Source organism: Haliaeetus albicilla, chromosome 14, assembly GCF_947461875.1.
Source record: "Haliaeetus albicilla chromosome 14, bHalAlb1.1, whole genome shotgun sequence".
Classification (NCBI taxonomy): Eukaryota; Metazoa; Chordata; class Aves; order Accipitriformes; family Accipitridae; genus Haliaeetus; species Haliaeetus albicilla.
Window position 1 is genome coordinate 17216063 of NC_091496.1, and position 24485 is coordinate 17240547.

The 24485-nt window shown below is 42.5% G+C and overlaps 1 protein-coding gene across 1 annotated transcript in view; it reads right to left on the reverse strand.

Moving 5' to 3' along the window:
• CELSR1 (cadherin EGF LAG seven-pass G-type receptor 1) overlaps window positions 1-24485 on the reverse strand; it is a 175252-nt gene that overhangs the window by 78692 nt on the left and 72075 nt on the right. The window contains exon 3 of the mRNA XM_069801888.1: window positions 3141-3363. Coding sequence (XP_069657989.1) covers window positions 3141-3363 — 223 coding nt within the window. The remainder of the gene's footprint in view (window positions 1-3140; window positions 3364-24485) is intronic.

Below are 24485 nucleotides of genomic sequence, written 5' to 3' on the forward strand. Positions count from 1 at the left end.
ACTAGCAAGACTCTCATGCGATGCAACAAAACCTGCATTCAGAGAATGTGAAAGAAGCAGTATTTTAGAACATGACAGTCTGGTATTTGAAACACAAAATTTCAAAACCAAAGAATATTTTTTAACAGAAGTTGTTTGTCAGACATATGTATGTTGTGTATCACATCCAGCAGAGACCTTTCAGAACCAGGAGCTTGAACTTTTTATTCCATACATTTTTAAAATATTTTTGAAGGAGAATGAATTGCTCTGGTTCAAAAAACAGAAGTCAAAATTTTGACATTTCCAATAAAATACAAACTCCAAAGAATATCCATTATAGTCCATCAAAATATTTTATTACTGTTTTGATTACTTTTAATCAGTTTTGAAATATATCTTTATTTCTAGATTTATTTAACATAATATAAAATAATATTACAGAAGTAGAAGGTAAACCAAATGAATTAAGACAATACTGTTGAAATATTTCAGTATTATCAAAACACTGATTTAGTTTTCACTTTTCACCATCAAACAGTTCATCCAAAGGAATACAGTTACTGTAAAACATTTCCCAAGACTGTATTTTGTACAATCCAAGACTGGATAACTGCTTCATCAAAACATTTTGATCAGATTTATCCAGAACATATATGAGCAAAAAAAAAGAGAATAATATTAGTGGTGCTTCTTTAGTGGGCAGAAAGACTTAGTTTGATTAGCAACAACAGGAACCTTAGTTCTGTTTGAATATATTTTTCTGATACAGTTACAATTCTCGACTATAATTTTAATTATTAAACTATTATTTATTAAACTATTAAATTATTAAGCTATTTTTTATGTTTCTTTACTCCTTGTGTGCTCAGTTCTGTTCTTTGCCACTAGTCAAAAGCATCTTTTGTATCATACTAATAGTTAAAGCACTACTGCTTTGGAACTTGTCTGATTATCACCAGCTGGGGAAAAAAATTACTGTTTTTTAATAAAAGGGATATTTTTAATCTCAGGACATAGGAAAATAAAGACACTTTCTTAGAGAATTTTCAATAAATAGTGAGAAAAACTCTCCACTGACAGTGTCTCTTGGAGTGAAGCAGTAGCAAGTGTTGGAAGGAAGCAAGGAAGACATATAATGTTGGGAGCAGAAAGACATGCCTGGTCAGCAACCTAAATACTTTTTTAAAAAAATCACATTTTAGTTATGAGACTGGACAATGCAAACATTCTGCTCTTTGCCAGGAGATGGTCATGAGTCACTTGAGCCTGAGGGAAGCTAGACACCCTGGGATTTCATGAATGCTCCCAAATCTCAAAATATGTAATGGCAAATCATCGTCTAGTCAAACTGCTAATTCTTGCTTAACCTCACATAATGTTTTCCACCTGCACTGGCGGATAATAAAAGCCAAAGAAATAACAAGTGTAAATAAAAGTGAACTTCAGGTTTGAAAAGCTAAATGTGTCGTTATCCCAGACACTGTGGGATGAACCCCATGATGGTCTAGACTTTTTATAATCACATTGAGTGGACTGAGCGGTGTTTAGCTCGTGACTAAATAAGCTGTCTTGGTTTTAAAGATGGTGAAGAAACCCTGGTGTAAGCACTACCTTGCTACAGTAGTTTGCTGTTTCTCAATAACCCCTACACAGAGCGTTTGAGTCACTCTAACTTGAAGCACCCTACGCGTCAAAGATCTCTTCCTGAAAGCCTGAAAAGTGACACCACACGGCTGAGGGGACGAGCCAAGGGTAGTGCAGGTAATTTGTGCTGGCAGCCAGCCCAGGCCGCTCCTTTGCACTCACTGTAGGTCTGACAAGTCCAACAGAGCCTTTTGCTCCTCAGCATTTCTGTGTACTCAGATCTGATGCTCTAAAACGATCTTCACAGGCGCGAACTGTGCCTACGCTTTTCAGTTTAACCAAAATGTCAAGATTCCACAAAATTTCAGACCTTGGGATTAAGGCAGGGGAAGGCTAAAACGGAAAGAAGCTGCCTGGCTCCTGACAGATGTAAAACACCAGGTAGCTGCTGGGTGTTGGATGGGACGTGTGCCTGGCGGTGTCCTCCCTAAGCACTTTCTCTGGACAGACGCATGAACATATCTGTCATTGTTGCTGTTGTTGTACCTATCAACAAATCCCCGGCCTTGCCCTCTGGGGTCGGGGCTAACACGTTTTGTTCTATTTACTCACAGTCAACCGTGAGGGAGAACCAAAGGTCGATCCTGACCGGATAAACCGCAGGAAAGCTGCAAACCCACCGCCTCACCGGCGAAGAGGCGTGTGTACACCCGGAGCTCTGGCTCCACGGCAGGCAAGCCCTATGCCTGACCCAAGAAGTCTCCTCCAGAAGAGGGTTTTTCCCGCTGGGATGTGTGAGCCAGGGGAGGAGAGCCCTGGTCCACGCAGTGTGGCTGCCACCATTGCTCACCTTGCCTCCCTAAGTGCCCGCACGGTTAAAGTGACAGCCAGCCCAGGAGAAGACTGTCCAACGGGGGGATGTTGGAGCAGATGGGATGGGGATGAGGCGGGTCGTGCCTGGCAGCCGGGATGGGACCAGAAGCAGAAGCTGGCTGTGAAGGCCAAGAGGAGCGAGGCGAGGAGCTGGGACAGCTGGGGTTGTCCATAGCCCAAGGCTGGGAACCAATGGAGAGCAAGGACCTGAGGAGGACCAGCCTGTGCTCAGCCATGGCCTGATGAGACCGGGTCCTCTCACAGGCTGGGAAACAGGAGAGGGGAAGAGCGCTCCCAAACAAGGGCCACGAATGGGTCGGCTCTGCAGCCGGCCTGAATGTCAGGAGGCCGCTAGCCCAACTACAAAAAGGGCAAACCCACCACCCACTTTTGCACCTCTCCGGCCGAGGGCTGCTGAGAGGTGGCCAGAGAGGCCCTGGTGCCCCCTCTCCCTGCGCCATCGCCCTGCATTGCAGCAGAGGAAGGTCGGGAGTTAGCACCTCAGCGGCATCCTCGGCAGGGCAGAAAATCAAACGCTTTCAAGTAACACGACTGCGCCCCACTGGCAGGAGTCACTGTCAGAAATCCCGCAAGTGACCTCTGCACGTAGGTAACTTGGTTGGTGAAAATATTTAGCAAACACCCCGCAAGCTCAAGGTGAGAAGCCACCAGCCACAGAGCCCTTCCCCACTGGGACTTACATGAGGGAGACGGTGAAGTGGAAGCGCTGTCGCAGCCCCTTGAAGGTGATGAAGGACTGCGGTGGGAAGCTCCTGGTGGTCATCTCGCAGTACGGCCGCTCGTATTCGCCCGGGGGGCACTCACACTTGAAACCACCGATCAGCAGGTTCACGCAGGTTCCTCCGTTCTTACACACCCCTGGAGCACAGCGGCCAGAGCGCGCGTTCACCTCGCAGTACTCTCCTGCAAGGGGAGAAGCAGACGTCAGGGAAGGTGACACCTCACCCCAGCCGCAAGCTGTGACATTCAGCTACCCAAGTGTTTCTGCTAAAGGTTAGGCTGCTTCCAAACTTCTGCACCTAACCCCCTCTGCAGTCGAGGTATGAACCTGTAACTGCAGGGGGGTAAGGATGTTGCATTGACCTTCAGGTCTGAATTTTCAGAGGGGATAAGATTTGCTGAGCAATCCTCTTGCAAATATTCAACAACGTTGGCCTCGGTTTTCAGATTCCTTGGCCGCTTCCAGACCCGGTGATAAATATACAGCTGGTGACAGACAGATCTATATGGGAGGAGGTAACACCACCAGTTAAAAACTTGCACGCTCCCTGTCAACCAAAATACGTGTAAATTGTTCTGGCATTTCACTATGGGTTGAAAATTGTGTAAACAGATAAACAGATTATGATTGCACTTTGCCTTGAGTACAATTTGGTTTTGCTGCCCATGGTGGTGGCAGGGCACAGCTGAGCTCGTGACAATGCTCACAAAACGTTTATAGAAAGAATAAGCAGGATGTTGATGACATATGTATTGCTTCCACCTTTTCCCATGCATGCATCCCGCAGGTGACAGCCATTTTCTGAACCCTTCAGAGATGGGCACAGTAACTCTCTGCGGAAGTTACAAATTCTGCGTGCTGCTTGCTGAAGCTGTTTTCCCCCCAAATGCTTCATCTTTATTCAACTCCGAAGTCTGTATTAAGATGTGTTAAATGCAATACTGAAGAATGAGGTGTTTTGCTTCGTATGTATGCCCTAATTTTTCCTCCATTTGCCCCAAATCTGAGAGAGAATCACAATTTAAAAAAAATAATGTACTGAGAATATTTACTTTAAAAAAATCTGTTGCAGTTGGGACAAAAGCAGCTGCTGAATTAATCACTGTACAGAAAGCTAAACCCTCTATGTGAGTTAATTGGTTAACATTTATGTTTTGGCATGTGTCTTCCTAAGGTATAAAGCGTGTTCAGATCCCACACATAAGACTGTTCAGAGAAACTGAAGATGGCATATATAGTTGAATTTTACCCAGTAACAATGTCTGACAAATAAACGTAGAGCAAAACTACTCAACACAGCCAGCTGAAGGAATACATTGCCAACAGTTCGATATTTGCATGATTACTCTCTATCAGATTACACAATTACATTAATTCAAGCACAGTTAAAACTGGTGGAAATCACAGAATGGTTTGGGTTGGAAGGGACCTTAAAGATCATCTAGTATGCATTCCTGGAGGAAAGTAAAAGCAGCAGGAGCTGTGGGCAGTGACTCACAAACAAAGGCAAATGAAAACGGAAAGTTTTGCTCCAGTCGCTGCCCCCGCAGCCCTCCTCCCACAGGTTCCCACGCCAAAGCCTCCCGTGCTGGGTGGCAGGCTGCAGCCAGCAGTATTGCCGCATCCAGACCTGGATCTGCACCTCTTTCCTATGCCAGGCTGTAAACCCCAATGGCTTGCAGCTGCTTTAGCCGCTGCCCCAGGGGTAGCGCTCTCTGAGACAAGGTGAGGCGGACAGCCCGGCCATTTCGGCTCTCCAGCTTTGCTGCCTCTCTCCTCTCGCATCCACATCACGTGCCCTTCAGGCAGGTACGATGTACACTGGCAAAATGCAGGAGCAAATACGAGAGTGCCATGATCGTGCAGCCAGTTGAACGCATGCCCTGCCAGGTGGGCTCGGCTCCAGAGGACGGACCTCCAGTCCTGCCCCGTGCTCCCCGTGACCGAGCAGAGCCATCATACAACTGCCTCCCAGCGAATGCATTTGTGGGTATCTCCTGGCAAACAATATACTGGAGTGTTTCAGTGTATTTAAAAAGGATGTAACACAAAGCACAAGGGAGCTGAACACAACTCTCTATAATAATAACTCTCACAGTTAACAAATTATGAAATATATGTTTCTCATCATCCTAGAGGGAGTGCAGTCCAACACCTCTGAAGTAATAAACCATATAGCCAAGGGTTCAACTTCAAGCCTGTGCTTAGAGCTTTTCCGATTCAGCATTGATGTTCCTATATTCTCACTTTAACGTATTAAGATGAAATGCTGTGAAAACCACTTGATAAATATCTCCCTGTTTCCATTTATCAGCTGTGAGTATCAGGCAAGGTTATGTGAATACACCTTCCTTAATACTTTAAAATGCTCTACAATGTGTTTCTTTTGGGGGAAATTGTATATATCATCCAAGACAGAAAATTCCCTCACTGTATTGGATATGCCAAAGAAAACGCACACACATCAGATGCTCTAAGAGGACACTACAGAAAGCAATTCTTGATGATCCACTGCATAAGCACAGCCAATCCCCTTTAATACACACACATCTTGTGTACCAAAACTCTCAAAAAAATGGGAGAACACAATTCCTATAGAAAGACTAAACACAGGCTTGTCACTTTAAAAAAGTAGTAGGATATTTTGTGAAATAAAGCTCCATCTCAGAGAGGAATGTAATCTTGAAGGCTTTCTGAAAACAGAGTGATGTATTTGGCAAAAGCAAATAATGTGCAGGCTTGAATACACACGGAGAAAAAGGAGCGAGCTAAAAGGAGAGATTCCTGGCACTGTAGCACACTGTGGAAATACCATGGCAATACGGAGGCAGAATATAAGAGCCTAAGCTGGAAGTCATTGACGGTTCTGTGTTAATTCTGTGATACAACAAGAATGTATAGACCATTTGTTTAGATACCTATACAGGCATAAAACGATTTAAGAGAAATGAAAGCTTACAGAAAAGTTCTATTGAATTACGTTTATTACTGGTTTTCATTATAATGCTTAAAGAAGTAATTTAAAAGAACGCAGTTCAACCTTAAATAAGATCCTTTGTCCTATATTCATTCACCTGTAGCAATCATGCATGTCCCAGTTACTAAAATTATTCTGAATTCTCTTTAGTCTGTAATGTAAATGAGAACTGCATTTGATGCATATTCTTTGATGTTGAATTTTCATATTTTATGTATATTTACCAAAACATATTAAAATAGTGGTTTTGAAATCTCTACAGTAATTCCAAGACATCACTGCGGTTCAAGGCACAAAGGTCTACCAAGAAACTTGAAAAATCCTTCGTTACCTTTTTTCCCCAAAGTGCCTGGAATTATTTAGAAACAGGGCTTTTTTGGTTTATGGAGTAGCCATCTGAGCACGTATTTGAAGCAGGGCTTTGATCAGCATTGGCAACAGAACGCACCTTTGTGTCGTTCTTGGGTTTGTCACTTCCAAGGGCGGCCACCTCATCCCGGACACATTGCCATCCCACAGCACTGCCCTGCGGGAGCTTTGAGGCATGGCCTGAAAAGCGTCCTCGACATTTGAACTGAAGCCCACATGGACTTTAAGGATGATCTGGTTGTTGGCTGGAGCCGGAGTCGGAAGGCCCTAAGGGAAGAGCTACTTGAGGAGCTGAAAAGGAAGGGATCTGCATCGGCCAGCCTTCGGATGAAAAGCGCCTGTGTGCCTGCTTGCAGCTGAAGGTCGGAGGGCTGGGACGTGCTGTCAGAGGGGATGTCTTGCAGTCCGGTGGGAAAAAATAGTACAGAAGGAGGGAGAGCTGCTGCGCAGCAAGGGTCTGGAGGGGCTGGGGTGATAAGAGCACAGCCCAGATAGCTGCCGCGCACAGCCTGGGGTCGGTCTGCAACGCTGGCAGCGCTGGCACGGCTCACCCCCTCACCCAGCCCGCGAAACACCCCTTCGCTCCTCATGGCTTCCTTGGCTAATATAATTCCATTTTTCACACTGGCCAGCATTTTAGGAATCACTTATAAAACTAGGTACATATCACGACTCTGCGAAATCCAAGCAGGAGTTGTGAAGCTTAGTCCCTCCAGCTGCTAAATCTAAAGCATACACTGTCAGATAACACGGGCCACGGCTGCCTGTTATCTGAACAGCAGATTCCTGGGCTTTGAAAAAACCCTGGCCCAAGCCAAGCAAACGGTTTACTGTTACAGGACCGTAGCTGCTCTTATAGGCTCTCAATTAATATTGATGACTCTTAAAGCTATGAGTCCTGTGGCTTTTACACAGCCCTTTATGTAGTGCTTTCTGGTTTTAAAGCCCTTGAGATCACAACGTGATAGTTGCTTTCGACACTGCTTCCTATTTGTAACCATCCTGTCTTTAATATATCTTTTCTTCAGTTTTAGGACTAATTTTACAAAGATGTTAAACATAAAATTTCTCTTACTAACTTTACATAAGTGAGGACACCACGATATCAGGCGTAACATAACAAGAACAGGCAAAACAAAAGACTGGCTAGAAGATTGGGCCTTCCTCTGACCTATTCCAAGTAAAGTAATGGAAGCATTTAAAGAATAAACAATAAATGATGATAAAAAAGTGAAAAGAAATAAAAATAAGCTATCTGAAAAATGAAAAAATAATCTCACAATTGCAAATACCTTGTGAGCTGAACATTATGGGTTTCAAACAGCACACTGGTGTGCATCAATGTGCCAGTCTTTGCAGAAATCTGCCTGTGGTTTCGCTGGTGAGTTGCTTGACCTTACCATGACAATGAATAACGTTGGAAAGCTTGCCAGAACCAACGTGACGGCATTGGAATAAATACAGAATTACTCTACACTTCAGTTTACTGCAATGTGTTTCTACAAGATCCCTGTTTAGGGACTAGTCCTCAAAAAATTGTACTATTCTCTGATTGTTTCCAACTGAAATACTACATTAAATATATATTTACATGAAGCAGTGGACCTGCACTGATGTTCCTGTTTCTGTTTTTCCAGTTTCCCTAGACACATGTTAATGTTTCACTCAGTATCTGTAATTGTTTGACTTGAAATGATTCTTCTCTCCTTTCCTCCATCCTACTATTTGCTCTAGATACATATTAATCTTCTTCTCCATGATTGTAATTGCTTCACCAGAATGGAAGGCATTTTGAGAAGCTGATTTAAGCAGCCAGCCTAAAATTACGTACTTTAAAGTGGAAAGAAGAAACAACAAGAAATAGGGCAAAAGGAGAAACAACAAGAAATAGGGCAACTAAATTCTTCAAAGAATTCCCATTGACCCATTACCCTAATAAAGAACCAACTATCATTAAAAATGTATTTGCTATCTTGCACATTATGGGAAAATCAATCCTCATTTTCCTCTAGTCACTAAACTGCTACTAACCTTAACTGACAATCATCAACACTAAAGCAACCAGTGCACTAAGTAATATGAAGGTTGTTAAAAACAAATTAGCTGCAGAATCAGCCTGGAAATCTCTGTTGGGGCAAGAGATAAAGAGGTTGGGATCCAATGCACCCACTTTAGGGGTGGTTTCACCATAGTTTAGGCTGAGTGGGAGTTATCACAGTCCCCTCCTTTCCCCAAACACGTTGCACTTTCCTCTCCCTCCCTTGTGTTGGCATTCATGTAATCCTGCAGTTGACTGATTTGTGGAGCTAAGATGGTAAACACCATTCATTTCTTTATTGTAGGGTTAGTGATCTTCTGATTAGGTCCCTCCTAGGATTGATGGGATGAATAGCACAGCAGGCACAAGGGAAGGAGGCAGGACCATGCACCCAGGAATGAGAACGAAGGAATGGTCTTAGAAAGGTTTAACTGTTACGGAGATAAAGCTTTAAGCCATTTTAGATGGCTCGTGTGAGTGCAGTGGCTCTTGCTTGACTCAGGGGAACTGGATCAACACCTTCAGTAGATACCCACCTCTCTCCACTGACTGTGCACGGATACGCTGCAGGAAAATTTGCCTAAAACATAGGTGCAAGTCAAATAATAAAAACGAATATTGGATTTTGTCCATAGAGGGTTAAACCCATGACTTCAGTGGCTCTGTGGTGCATAAGCCTACCCTCAGAACCTATTGGGAGAAGTGAGCCTTGCCTCCCAGCAAATGCCACTTAACCAATGAAACATTACACAAGCAAACAAACAAATAAAAATTTACTCATTTTATAAAAGAAGTTAGAGAGCAGTTACCCAGAAAAAGTAACAAGTCATTCTGAATGAAGGAGAAGCTGGATAAAACAGAAGTTAGAAGCCATTGGTGTACTAATGACCGTGATTAATCGGGTGATGACTATATTCATGTACCATTTTACGCAGATTTCTCAGAAATGCTATTTGAAGAGCAGAGTTGAAGTCTGGGTCCCTTAAAAATCAGTGGCCAAACCCTGGCTGCCACTTCAGAGAGGCCGTGCAGACACACTCGTTAGACTCAATACTGACACTGATAGTTGTCACTTTGTGAGGTTTCTCCGTTACGCTGCTACTAAACGTTCAAATTTGAAAACATACTTTGGTCTTTCCTTTTACCTATACATTTATGTTTTTGGAATTGGGACTGATCTAGGAAAATTAAAATCAGCCCCAACCCTCTTACAGGGAGAACCACCAGCTTAAGGTCCACTTTGGGGTCTCCCTTCTCCCCTTTGCTTTCTGCTCCCTTTGCTGCTTTCTGCACTATAAATGCATATTATGAGAAACAGGCTAAAGCAAAATAATACATAAATACATACATAAACACACACAACCACACACCACACATATACACTCACACTGTTTAGGACTAAATCCTGCTGACTCATAATGACAGCTGTCCTTTGTAATTTAAGTTGCTAACCATTCCAGGTTTAACAAGATGTATTTGCAAGAGAGTAACCTAAATTTAAAACACTAAGCAAAATAACAGCAAAAATATTCCTGTCACACTATATACATATATATATATATAGCTTGCCAACTAGCGCTCTGACGTGACAGATAGATAGAAAACGATCCTATAATAACATACTCAGGAAATCACCATTTTATCTCTGAATCTGGTTTAATTTTTCTGTAGGCATAAGCACTAAGCTCTGAGCTGGTGGGAAGAGAGGGTGCAGAATCACCAGTGCTCTCTCGGCTATATATGTCATCCCTCTCCTTTACCATCACTCTTTTCCCTTCCCTGTGCCTTATTCCACAAAGTTCTCCCCCTGGTCATCCCTGATAACTCACAAATCAGATTTCCAAAAATCATGAGACTGGGTTAAATAAAGGTAATGAGATCTTTAACTATGAGATGCTCCAACATAATGAACATGGAAGGCTTTTTATTTTCTTTTATTTGCCTCTGATGCTGCGGGTGGCATCTGCTGGCCCCAAGGCATGTGAGAGCTCTTGGTGGTCAAATTCCAGCCCAAAACACACGACCAAAACCACATGCTCTGAGGGAGCTCCCATTCCTACTCCCACCCCAACAGGAAGATGCTACTTGACCCTTCCCAGCAATTCTTCCCACTGAGGTCCATGGGGACAGCATCTGCACCCTGGCTGCTCCATGGTCCTGCAACCTCCTGGGAGGAGGAGGACCACAACAAAAAACTCCCCTGGCCAAACAGGGGAGGCTAGGACCCCATCCCACCTCCTGATCCTTCCCCACTAGCAACCAAGCTAAACTGTATTTTACAAAAGCAAGAGCAGGGAAAGCTCGGGTCCCCATCTCTCAAGCTGCTTTAGGCTGTGCCCGCTGATGTATTGCACAAGCAGAGCAGCTACTAAAACTGTGCCTGGCCCCTCACCAGTCCAAAATCAGGCCCCGGATCCTACACACAGCACCAGCCTGAGCAAAGATGTTCCTCTTCTCCTTGCCTCCTCCCCTTCCCTGGTCAAAAACCAAAGCAAAACAAAAGACACCCTGCAGGGATGGGTAGATGGATGGATGATTTGGGATTTGGGGTTTTTTTGTGGTTTTGCATTTAAATGAGAAGGAATAATTGGGGAAAAAAAGAAACAATACTGAGGAGGATTAGTGATATTTGGGGCACATCTGTTGGAGAAATGAATTAGTCTGTGGATTCCAGAAATTATGAGCGTGTTCTCAAGACGTTATATGCTCAATTTGAATGGTCATTGGCCTTGTCCTCCTGTGCAACTTCCACCAGTGCTGGCAGGAAAAGAGCACAGACAAAAGTCACAACTGAGTCTTTAATACCTGTGCTCTCTTCCTTGTGTATTTGTTGAGGATTAAAAATTCTCAGTCATTAAACTTCCACTCTGACTACACCAGATAGCTCGCCTTTCACCTTCCAGCAACGAGGCCAGGAGTGGTACTCGCACCACAAGCGCTACCAACATTTATCACAAGTGTTGTGATTTTTTTCCCTATAGCACCCTGACGAGCAAGGAGCCAGACACCACAGTAAAACATTCTCCATTTAAGAAAATACTCCATTTTGAAGTCCACTTCATGGTTTGGGAAAGAAAAGAGATAACTCGTGATTTTACAGCCCATGGATAAGTGCCAATACCTCCCCAAAAGTTTTGCAGAGCTGGAGGGCACGTTCAATGGCAAACTCATGCAGAGCTGCCTCTGTGTGAAGCCTGGGCACGGTCCTCCTGGCTCAGGCAGGCGGGCAGAGGTGCACGCAACGTGCCTGGCTTCTCCCTGCCACTGCTCCCATGGCACCGGGCATAATCATCCCAGGTTTCTGAGGAAATGCTGAGGAAAAGCACTTTTTTTGAATGTTTTAGATGTGGCGGAGGAGGATGAGAAAGAAAACATCCATGCCTTCAGTCCGCCACAGCTACCTAACAACAGTTTTTGCTCTATGGGGTCCAATGGGCAATTTCTTAATGTCTTAAGCTTCACTCTTGGATGATTTTACAACTACCTCTAAGCTCTGTAAATTACTGAACCAGTTCTTGTAACATACAGTGCCCTCACAAGGTATCATCTCCCTCTGCCTTTGACCCATAAGGTAAAGCTTTAGAGACCTTTTCAGGTTCTGTCTCTCACCCAGGGCTATACACAGCACAAATCTACACAAGAGGAAAAAGAAATGTACTGAAATTTCCAGTTTATGTCAAGCTCTGTGGCAGGTTTATACGTAAGACAATTTATCATAATGCAAATTGCACTGATTTGGGGTAAGATATGGTGATGAAGCAGTGCCTTTCAAAAGCCTAAGCTTTATCTCTGGATGTATTTAGCAGGGGGAAAGCATTACTGTAGATGACAAAGATAAAACTCAGATTATGCCATTGTGTCTGCAATTTGCATTATGTCTTACTTGGAATAAATCTCTTCCTAAAAATCCCACCTTAGAACTAATGAGAAAGCTGGAGGTGTAAGAACAAAACACACCTCTGCATAATATACTTATATTAATTTACAGAGGAATATCCCTCCCTCCCTCCATTTATTTTTAAGAGAAACAATCATCCTGTACCTTCACTATATATACATCTGATATTATATTTTGTTTTCTCTGCTCTCTATGCTACTTGATTCATCTCCAGAAGTGTTACTTGAGGAGGGGCACATGGAGGGAACCAAAGGCTGGAGCCGCTACGGCAGCTTGCAGGACACGTTCCCTCTGGGACAGCCTTTGCAGTCTGGTCCGTATTTGCATCCCTGCACACCTGCAGGCACTTCAGCATGGGAACCAGCTGCCATGCCTAGTTCTCACCTCCTTCCATGGGCAGCAGTAAGAAAGAAAAAGGGCACTCAGACTTGGTGTGCCTCTGCTCAGCTGACAAAAAAGACTATTTCATCATACAAAGTTGCCATTTTTACTGGGCACCCAATACCACCACTGGCACCCTTAATTCCCCAAGGGTGTTGTTCCACAGGCCATTTTGGCCTCACACTGGGCTTTTCAAAATATATTAAACTATTTACGTGAATGAGGAAAGCAAGCAAGGCGTGGTGGCTGTGCCAGGGGTGTGTGTGCAGTAACATCTTTTATCAACAGGAACTCAGGAGCTGGAAAACCAGACGTGCTTTCAGGCACCATCAGGCTTCCCGCTCACTTTCAGCCGGGTGTCCCTAAGCTGCTTTCCACAGAGAAGGACGCCAAAGGGCTGCAACTCCTAGTTCCCAAATTTGTAGGGAAGGGGAAAGCTCTAGCACTTATTTTTGAGCAAGTTAACATCTCAAAGCAGTTGAAGAAGGGAACATACTTGCAAATAACTGACCTCGAAAGAGAGGAAGAAAGAAAAGGGCTCAGGCATAGGCAGAAAAGGCGATCAGGGTCTCCCTTTCAATGGCAAACGTTACTGTTTTCTTTAAGAGAGTCCAGCCCTTATTCCACTAAGATCCCATTTAATTTTCTCCATGTAGCAGTTACAGACTTGATGTTTTGGCTCAGAACAAGAGACAAAGCACAGAAGAAACCCTCTGCCCTGGTCCCCAGCAGCCCACTGGGATTAACTGCACAGGCAGCTAACTGCACACCTCCATTAACGGAAGACTGGTGAGAGCCTGCATTTTGCGTTTTCCATAAATTACAAGTTTTCACAGGAAAATCTCACTCTCGCATCTTCTGTGTAATCCAACACTATGGCAAAAATGACGGCATTTAGAAATAGGCAGACCTCAAACCAAATCATGCCCCTTAACATCCTAGGTGGTCCCAGAAGCTCTGGTGGAAAGAAGCATAGTGGCCAATTTGTGAGAATAATTGAAGAGATGCCATAAAATATTAATAAAACAACTGAAAAACATGCTTAAAGTAAATTACTATTACATCTTAGGAGGCTAGGATTTCAGAGCTTTATATTTTCATTTTATATGAGAAAAGTATATGAGAAGTATTAGGTTAAAAGAAAGTTATGCTTAGAAACACTGTGTAACTAACTTCACTGTGGATCATAGGAGTTCAGAGGTTTTGCTTGACAGAGTAGATAGAACTGGCAAAAACAATCTAATGCTCATCAAATTTCCGTTGTTATACACTGAAGGCAAATTTTGAAAAAAATCAAAAATGCCCCTTTGTTTGTCAAATTAAAAGGATTAGGGTTAAAAAGATAATGCTATAATCTTATGTTTTGGTAGTCTCGAAAATATTTCATACACAGGTCAGGAACATGCACTGAAAACAAAAAGCAACTTAATCAGGGAAGCGAACTTTTTCTTAATGACTCCTGAAAAACGCCTTGTAATGTCACACACCTCTCGCACGGAAAATCTCAAAATCAACGTATTTTTAAAGCTACAGAATAGGTAAAAATTCAAAAGTTACTTTTTAAAAAAATATTTTTAAACAGACTCATAAAAAATGAATCCAGCCAGCTTCCACAGCTTGTACTTAACTCTTCTTACAACACTTTAATAGATTAAAATTCAGTCTTGTTGTAAAATATGGTTTCATCTGAAAGTCACTTTAAATGATTACCATCTTGTTAAGAGCTAATATACTTTATTGTGTTATCTAGATTGTGTTTAATTACTAATATAAGACACTCATAGTAATAATGTTTCTTCCAATATGCACATCAGTATGCTGACCCCTTGAAGCTGGGTGGCCCCATCTAATTAAAATATGTTTTTCAATTATTATACTGGAAAATGCTGTATAACAGCTCTCATATGCTTAGCTATGGAAAAATTGAGAGACAGCCTAAAGTAAAGTATCTTTTTCTTGATATTTAGCAACTGAAAATTCAGGCCGACGACGGCTCGGGAAGCTGCGATTCGGGGGCACCGTACAGTGTGGGTCGCAGAACAAAACCTGCCCCAGGAGGAGCAGGGGCTGGGATGCAGGCACTGAACCATGATGCTCTAAACAAAAGAGCATTTGCAACAACAATGAAGTTGTGGTTCCCACCATGCTCTGCACAACTGTATTGCAGAACTGTAATTATCTTGATGTTCAAGGCCAAGTGCCTCAGTCTGGTGCTCAACTGTCGAAACTTTCAATCACCATAACACAAAGAACAGACACACAAGAAACTACTTTATACTTTTTTCCTCCCAAACAGGACATCATCCTGATACTCTGATCTCTGCACCCAACCATTCTTCCTGCCACTTTCCTGTTGTTTATCTACTGACAAAAATAAAAATATCTAACTTGGGAATTATAAATATGTACAGAAGCCCAATATGTTTTTCATAATTCAGTCTTACTGAATTGCAAGGGGGCTTCCCAGTTTTGTTTCCCAGTATTGTATTTACAGCCAGGAGAAAAGGAGCCCTGTTACCTTGTTCCTTGGAAGTTAAACTTTTTTGTTTTGGAAGACCTAAAATATTTAATTCCTGGAATTTCTTTTTTTAGCCTTCACCTCTGATCTGCTGTGAACATTGTGAGGGGCTTTCCAGAACATGAGGCATATTGGAAAAAATACTATCTCATTATGAATTTATCTTCCCCACAAATAACTTGAAGGCAGGTTGCTTTTTTTTCTCCTCCTTTCTCCTGTCATTTTTCTCCACCTGATTTGTTTTCAGTGAGAAAAAAACAACCAGGACACCTAGCCATTGGCAAAAAAACCCCACTTAAAGTGTAGTGTATTATATGGGCTATTTTGACACTTAGCAAATGTATGTTTGGGTGTATTAGAATGCATTTGTGTGGCTTAAAATTTTATCCAGCTAACCTTTCTGACATTAAACTGTGACAAAAAGCCCCAAGTCTTACGTTACACAAGGCTCAACTTGGCTAATTAATAAAAATGCAATTGTAAACTATGGTCACAGAGAAGTTGGCCATTGTTTGATAAACTGCTATTTAAAATATTTTAATTAAAACAAACCTCAGTGTGTGTAGTTTTTCTCAGATCAATGTTCTGCAATGCATATGTATGTTCACAATTATGACAGTGTGGGGGAATTTAGCTATGTCAGTGAGGAAGGGTTTTACATGTACTTATAAAATTATAATATCAAATAGCTCCACTTTGTGTAATTACAGTCCACTTTCCACTTTTTTTTTAGTTATACCAATGAAGGTAAGCAAATGCATTATAACAAAGATTTTCAAAAAGCCTGGGAGAACTGTGACTCCCATTTAGGTGTGGTAACAGAAATCCCATCAATATAAAGCCAGGAGTACAAGTCAAGAGCCTAAAAACTGCTGAAAATTGATGGAGCAAGGTCATTCAAGAACAAATATATGTACCACAGGTTAAAGACAATAAAAGAGATTTCAGATGCTAGAACAAAGGGAATCCTAAATCTAGACCGGTTCGTTGTTAACCAGAAAGCCAACAGGAAACCTGAGGTGCTCACTACATCTCTCTCTCCCGTTGAACACCACTAGCCAATAAGTTCATACTCATAGGACATTTTCTTGCCAAGAGGTGGGAGGAAGAGGTCAGGTGCCAGAGGTAGGCAGGTACCCATGCCAGACTAGCAGTTTGCCTTGCTTATGTAAAGCCAGCTGCCCGACAGCAAACATGAGCTTAGCTTGGCACGGCTTCAGGGTCAAATGTGTTATTCTTACATCAGGGATTTAACAAGATTTGACTTTAATGAAAGAGACTGAAGCCAATGTTAGCCACGGCAGGGGGGTTGGACTGGATGATCTTCAAAGGTCCCTTCCGACCCAAACCATCCTATGATTGTACCTGGCCATTAGGGCTCGATATTAACCACCTGCATTGTAGAAGAGCTGGGGCAGCACTTCTTCAACCGCTGCAACACTGCCACACCGCAGCGTGCGCTCGGACGCCTCTCATGTCTGCAAGCTCCTGGACTGTTAAGAACCTACCTTCTCTCCATATTGTAACGTAATCTAACAGACATCAGTGGCATTAATAGCAAGTAGGTGTAAAAATGTAATTGTAAGCATGGAACCATCCTCAAAAAGGTGATCGCTCAAGTTCTCTGGATACTGAATTTTAGCTACATACTACTTGAAATTATCAACAACAGGAGAGAAAGTGTAAAATTATCAGTGATAAACTCTGCAGGTGACAAATGAGGGGAGTGGCTAAATGAAGAGAAGAACAGGTTGGCCATGCAGCCATCTTAAGGAGAAGGAAAAGAAGATAAGCTGTAATCAATAAGGAGGATATCCTAGACCCTGAACTGTTTGGATGAGCTGAATTCATAAGTATACTGGAGATGAATTGCTAAGGTAGCTTCTGAAGCCAGGGCTAAGTGATTACATGGGCGTGTGATCTGCTGCTTGCTTTTACAAAGCACCCATCGCACCACCCCTGGGGGAGCAGCCGGCACGAACAGAAGTCTTGTCAAACCATTCTAAAACTAATGAAAAAAACTAAACATGACATTTAAGTCTGTACCTAGGTTTCCACGTGACAGCAAAGGACTTTGATCAATGCAAGTATTTCCATGGGCAAGGAAGATAAGACACGAGGCTCCAGAAGAAGCATCTGAACCCCTGGCACTTGCAGCAGTTCAGCTGAATCAAAGATCATTCCACGTGCAGCATCTCGGGGAGGGGGGCAAGGGAGGGATTGTACATGACTGGGAAAACTTTTGAACTTTAAACAGTAGCTAGTCTATGGACATCAGGATGAGGATAATGCAATAAAACTCTTTGCTCGGATTTAGGAAAAGGCACAGCAGATTGATATGAAGGCTGCAGGCCATTTACATCATCTGAGAACTAAACTGTCAACAAAAACACCACAGCAATCCAATTAGAAAAGGCTTTTTGCATCCTGACAAGTGAGCACAGGTTGAAGATTAGCTGAAGGACATACCCTCCAGATAAAAATCCACCTATAGAAGTGGAAGACCTCTTCAGTGAGTCCTGTGAACCTGATACAAACTCCAGATTTGCAACATTCATCTCCTGTGACTTGGTGACATGGACAAGAATACAATCAACAGAAACATGATAATATTTAAAAGTTGAATAGACTTCAGCTTTTGACTGTGTTACATAAAAATGTAACTTTTCTCTGTTTTTATTGTTTCAGTTACCTTCTGAAGCAAGCAGTCATGCAGTTGCATTATCTGAGCCATAGCCTTAGGTCCAACCCAGACTCACTTGGGTCCAGTAATAAGGCTGCGGTGTGCTGGCCCCATCCCTGCATGGATTAACAGCGAGCCTTGCCACAAAAACAAGCAAGGACCCATTTTAACATGCACGATAAATCTCTTGAGTTAAACACAGCCGGTGAGTGGCTACGCAGGCTTCTGCTGAGAATCTGTGTCAGGAAAGAAATGTCTTTCATGGGGATCTCCCCCAGGTTTCCAGCCATGGGCAGCCCAGGAATGGCCCAGAGGAGCTGCCTCAGTTGCTCTGGACTTGCCACTGACGGCTTTTATGTGACCTGAGAGAGATGAAGATGCTGTGCCTCAGCTTCCCATCCCTTTGGTGAGGGGGACAGCACCCCCTTGCTCAAAGGGGTGTCTCGCAGGATTCCTTTGCTGTTAGTAACTTCTGCAGAGTCCACAGTGATCCTCAGATGAAAAGTGTTTTATACAGGTACAGCCTGTAATGATCTGAAGTCATAGTTCTCTGACAATATAGATGGACCAAAAGCAAGAATTTTGCCAGGTCATACCTCTAATCTGAATATCCAAAACTAGTACTTATTTTCAGGAATTCGTGACACAAAATGGACGTGGTGCTAAAAGGAGAGAAAGGAAAGTAAATATCACAATTGACTGCTGTGCTCTTCAAATGCAGCATGCACTGCCCAATAGCCAATGGAAGACTTATTATCCATGGCTAATTGCAAAGAATAGGTTGTATAGGTTCCTTATATGTTTAGATATTAAGTCAGCTCATGAGAGGACATCTGGGGTTCATTGCTTTTTGGCATGGGTAAATGCAATGGTCATATGGGGAAACTTCAAAGCACTGAGAGTAAGATTTATGAGAGGCTATGTCTCACGGTACATAGCTGAGTGGTGAAGATCATAAAAAGAGTAAATGATAGGCTTTTCCAGCTTTTGCACCAGTCATGCTCTGAAAAATGTTCGGAGGAGTTAAGCTCTGCTTCTGGACCGTCCACTGCACTGCTTATGGGGTCCTCACCAGACGCCCAAGCGCTGTGAGCCCTTGGGGGCTTGGAAGGGGCCACAGGCTGGGAAGAAACGGAGGTACCCGTCTGTACACAGCTGCTGCCAACCCCAGGGACACAGCTTGCCATGTCTACACCAATGGAGATGTCTGCTTGTTCATTAAAGGCAGAAGAGGGCTTTCCTCACAAAAATTTCATGCTGTTGAGACAGAGAAAGTTGAAGATTGATGGAGAAGACTGTGCTGGGACATCTGCGCAGAGAACACAACTAAGGAGTACTAACTGTAAGGAAGGATCTTACAAGTACATGATCATTTCTCTCTCCATCAGATGTTATCTCAGCTGGAGAGAGTGACAGGTCCACAGCAATCAAAGGGAAATTGTGTTGCAGTTATGAAGACTACAAAAATCAAAACAACAGCATGGCATAGCACTGCTGAAAAAGAAGAAAAATTTCTAGACCTCCGACATTATACAGACCTTCGCCAGGGTGGAACCACCCTACATAAGCTTTCTCACAGTACTGCCATACAGAAACTGCAAGGAAAGCCAACCAGGTATTCTCCTCTGAGGCACTGAGAAACAACCAAAGTTATTAAAAGACTGATAGTCAGCGCTCTTCCTCGACCTTTCCTGCATCCGAAATCAGCAGAAAAACGTCATAAAAAACTGCTAAGACTTTTTGCGAATGGGAACATATATAGCCTTTAAATTCTGAAAATAGTGCAAATCACCCAGCACCCTAATAACTGTAATTATATTTAAACTTTTGAAACTGAATATACTATTTTTTTCAGTATTAGACTTGCCTAGGCTGTTTTCATCTCTTTATTATATAAATGCACCTGGAATCCCATAGCATAACTTTGAAGACCTGGACTAAGGGACACTGTTAAGGCAGCAACGATGCAGAACATTTTAGTAACTTCACTGCGTTGCCTTAACATTTGAATGAGGTACCAGAGAAATGACCCATGAAGCTGTCCCATACCATGGACAATGTCCCTGCATTTAGGGGAGTGTTTGGGAACGACAGAACTTCTTATTTGGTGTTTTGTATTAAAGACAAACTTGGTCACAGCTGTTTGAAAGTGCCCTGTAAGGATAATCTTTTTTCAGGCTTGCTGTCACAAAACCATGGCCTTTCATAAGCTAAACAAGGAGTTAAAGATGCAGTAAGGAACCTGAAGGAATCAAATTAAGATTTGCTGTACAGGATTTGGCTGTTATACACCTGTGATCCCACCGCTCCAGTGGAGCTGCAGAAGTGTAACCAAGAGTGGAATTTCAGACCCTCTCGCCCAAGATAAAACACTCATTACGGCTACCCTGGCTGCCAGATTTCTCTACTTGAAAGCTGAAATTCTCCCAAATAAATCTCTCTGGCCTGAAAAATGAGAATCCAGTATCAGACCAAGCTGGGAAAATAGTATCTGAAGAATGGATATAAGTAAAGATAACGCAGAAGCAAATCTTAACATCTACTTTTACTGCTGTATGTTTGCAAAAGCCAAACACTGAGAACTTACTAAACACTATCCATAGGGACTTCTGGCACGATGCTATGAAAACAGCTATAATTACCTTCTCATGACACAAAGCCAGAATTCACAGCAGCCACATTAGATGTCATGATTCCTCATGTCAATATGGTATCACAAAAATAAATCAGGAGGAAAAAAGTATAACACGTAAAAGATCTCTAATTGCTGTATTTGATTACTAGAAGATTTACAACCACTTAAGATTTCTCCCCTCTCTGAAGTGAAATCCAAGGAGAGATGCAGAGGATATGGGAAATTCTCTGACTATCTTTTTCCCTAGAAACTGCTCCTTGCTAGGGCATACGTAGCAAAGGAGGCAGAGAGAATGCCATATGCTAAGGAGAACTGTGGGAACATTAAATCTCTTCCTTATTTCAGGGGTTGGGTTTTTTTTTCCCCATCGGAGTGCTTTTGTTCTGTGCCAATTAAACTCCACTTTTCTGGGAGCACGACCGTCAAGGAGAACGGCCGTGGCGGCTGCTGAGCAGGACTGCGGGCATCGAACTGCGGCAAGAGCTGCGATGGCAGGAGGCACCCACTCACGGCAGGGCAGGAGTTGTGGGAATTCACACCCAAAAAGGTGGTGACTTATGGCCGCAGTGGTATGCTCTTTAGGAGGCACCAGGATGGGGCTGGAAGTACAGCTCATTCAGGAACCGCTGTGGCAACCATGCCTCCAAAACCAGTGTGGATGACATGATGCATTTGCTCTTCAGGGGTTTGGCCCTGGGGAGTACAGATAATTCCACCTCTGTCCAAGCCTTCACCTACAGTTCATCTCAGCTGCTTCTGCAGCGCTCATACAGGAAATAAAGCTGGAAAAATTACACAAGTTTTCCACAGTGTTCAAGTTCATTAAATGGTTTGCTTAACTTAAATTGCATCCTCTAACCCTTTAGCCATGCACATAACTCCCTGCCATCAATGGCACAATTTTTAGCGTGTACATTGTTCACTCCTCTACAATAATTTGTAGATAAAGAAGTTAAAGGGGTCACTATTCTGAAAAAACATGATTAAAAATATATGTCCTTCTTCACTCACCTCCTTACATCACGGGAAGTGAAGCTAATTCCAAATCACCTCAAACTAGCCAGTTATCAGGTTTCAGAAATATCTTGTGGAAGCTCAGTTTACCTTTGTGCCCGTAACAGAAGACTCCTGAAGACAGAGAAACTTTCATCATGTATAAATGACTAACAATTACATCAAAACAAATGGAGGGCTTCAAAGCAGGGTGGAAAAATGGGGGGAAACTCCATCTGATTAAGATAGGACATAATTATCTTCTACAGGAAATAAACACTATATTTTTAACAGGTGACCACTCAGATAGATTCAGTACAGGGTTATGATTGTGTAGTGATTTTTCATCAAGTTGCAGCCTATCTCCCCAGAGAGATGACAGATCTTAGTATTTTCTTGTAATTATTTTTCTATGTAGGCTCTTAATGGGAAATGGAAACATGAGAGCTCCCAGAGCAGGCTGCATTTCATTGACTATTACCATTCATATTTCACCTTTTACAATTCAAAGATTTGTAAATACCTCATACTGGTATACTACTACACTGAGTTAATACCATGGTAACATTTCAGTAATACCAGAATCTCCCAACTTCCAGCCTTAGCAGTTCTGTGAGCCAATACACACTGCTGCTATTGAAACCACCCTATGCTGCTTAAATACTAAATAGATATAAAATCTGGATCGTTGCAAACAATAAATATTTATATACAAGTGGAAAACACAGTATTATGATTAACAGATATAAACTGAACTTGCAAATGGATATGAACATATTTGAAGAAAGGACAAAAATCATAGGTAAATTAACAGTTCTTAAAGGAGATTGGGGCAAGATTCAATAATACACCTTCATAAAATATTTCTGGTAATAGATTACTTGTTGATAACATTTTCCACCTCGTTCTGTAAAGAGGATGAAAATCAACCAACTAATGATCACCATATGTGGGTCAGTGTGTCAGGTTTGATGGAAAAACCATTGTCATGCAACATGGAGCCTAAAGGCATTCATGTAACACAAACCAACCACAGAGTAGATATGAAATTTCTACTGCATTCATTCAGCAATAGAACAGAAATATTCAATAATATTTGTATCAATTTACAGGACAAGGGATTCCAGAGCCCTCTTGATCATGGCTGGGGTTGTTTTTCCCTGGCCAACCTGACTGCAATCACGACCCGAGCTGCCCTTCCAAAGAATAAAGTGTTTCACTGAAGCGTAGTTAACTCTGAAACCTAAAGATGGCAAGGCTATAAGCAATGCTCACTCCTTAACTTCTGATCACTTTAATATCCTGGCAGCGGGACAGTTAATTTTTAACTCAACAACTATGCACTGGAAATACAGTTACAGATCAAATCTTTCTTTGTGTATGAATACTATTGTGCCTCTCCTCTAAATATGTACCATGTCTGTTCTGACTACAGTGTTAATTATTGAATATGTTCATCAATTATTAATATAAGATTATTCTCTTTAATTTTTAAAGTATATTTAGCCTTTTTTTCGAAAGATTTCTAGCAAGAGACCCTGAAAATGTGATGTAGGAATGCATGTCATTCCAAAACGTAAGACATGGATGAATTAACTCTATTTATATGCATATCTTTGTTTAATGAAACTTGCTATTTCTAACCATTCTGATTTACACTATAATAGTACATAAACATGTTAAATGAAATCAACTGGTCATACAGCCTACTTTGTGATGCCCAATGCTGCACGTATTTTGCATTAGCTGTATGTAATGGATAATGGAATTATAATGTATTTCATTGTGGAAGTCATTCATGAGAAGCCTGGCAGGAAAATCACTCCCCAACAAAAACCAAACATCCCAACCACCTCACAGCTCTATTCAGGGTTTCACTGGTCGGGCAAAAAATTTGTCGCATCTCCTTAGGAAGATCCTGCTGCTCTAACCCCCGCTCTGATCTCAGGGAGCATCTCCTGTCCCCCCTGGCTGGGGAAAGCCCAGTTCACTTGCTGCTGCCACATCCCCGCTCACTGACTCCTGGCTCCTTCCACTGTCACGTTTTTAATTGCAGCCCTGAGCCAAAAGCCACAGAAAGTGAAGGAAAACCCTTCCACCTGGAGGGCTGGATCCAGCCCAGTAGGCATACACATCAACTAGATTTTTTTTACATGGAGACTTAAATAATTTATGTTTTCAATTTTTTATAACTTCAGCAGTGAGAGGCAGCATTGGGAACAGCCCCCTCTGCTTCACCCCTCACTTGCAGGGGTCACAGCAGACATTGCTGAGCCGTCAGTGTAAATTACAGCCGGCAGCACATCAGTGCAGAACGCTTAAATGTGTGTGCAATTTCAAGTACATAAATAATCCCACTGACTTTACTGAAGCACCAGAAAACATTTGGCTAATATTCTTTCATAACTTCTCAGGAGTATTTGAGAAGCAGCACTTTGATCTTTATTAGTTGTCAAGTCCATGATGAGGCAAAGTATATTCCTCAGCAGGCTGCTGGAGACAGGCCTGGAAGCAGCTACGTCCTTCTGGAGTTTATCTGGACGTTTACAAACCGGAGCTGACTTGCAGTATTTCCCATAGATGCAAATTATTGCAGTTTCTTGGGACCACGAACCATCCTCGTGCTCTGGGCTTGCTGGCGACCTCCTACTGAGGCTGCGTACCCCCACTACACCCTGCTATGAGGGGACTGCTCGGGGGCTAGGAAGGCGTTAACGGGCAAAACCACGAACCAGGGGATGTCCCCCACCTTCTTCCTTCCAGACAGAAGAAATATGTTTTCGTAAAGCATTTTGAGCAGGAATTCACACAA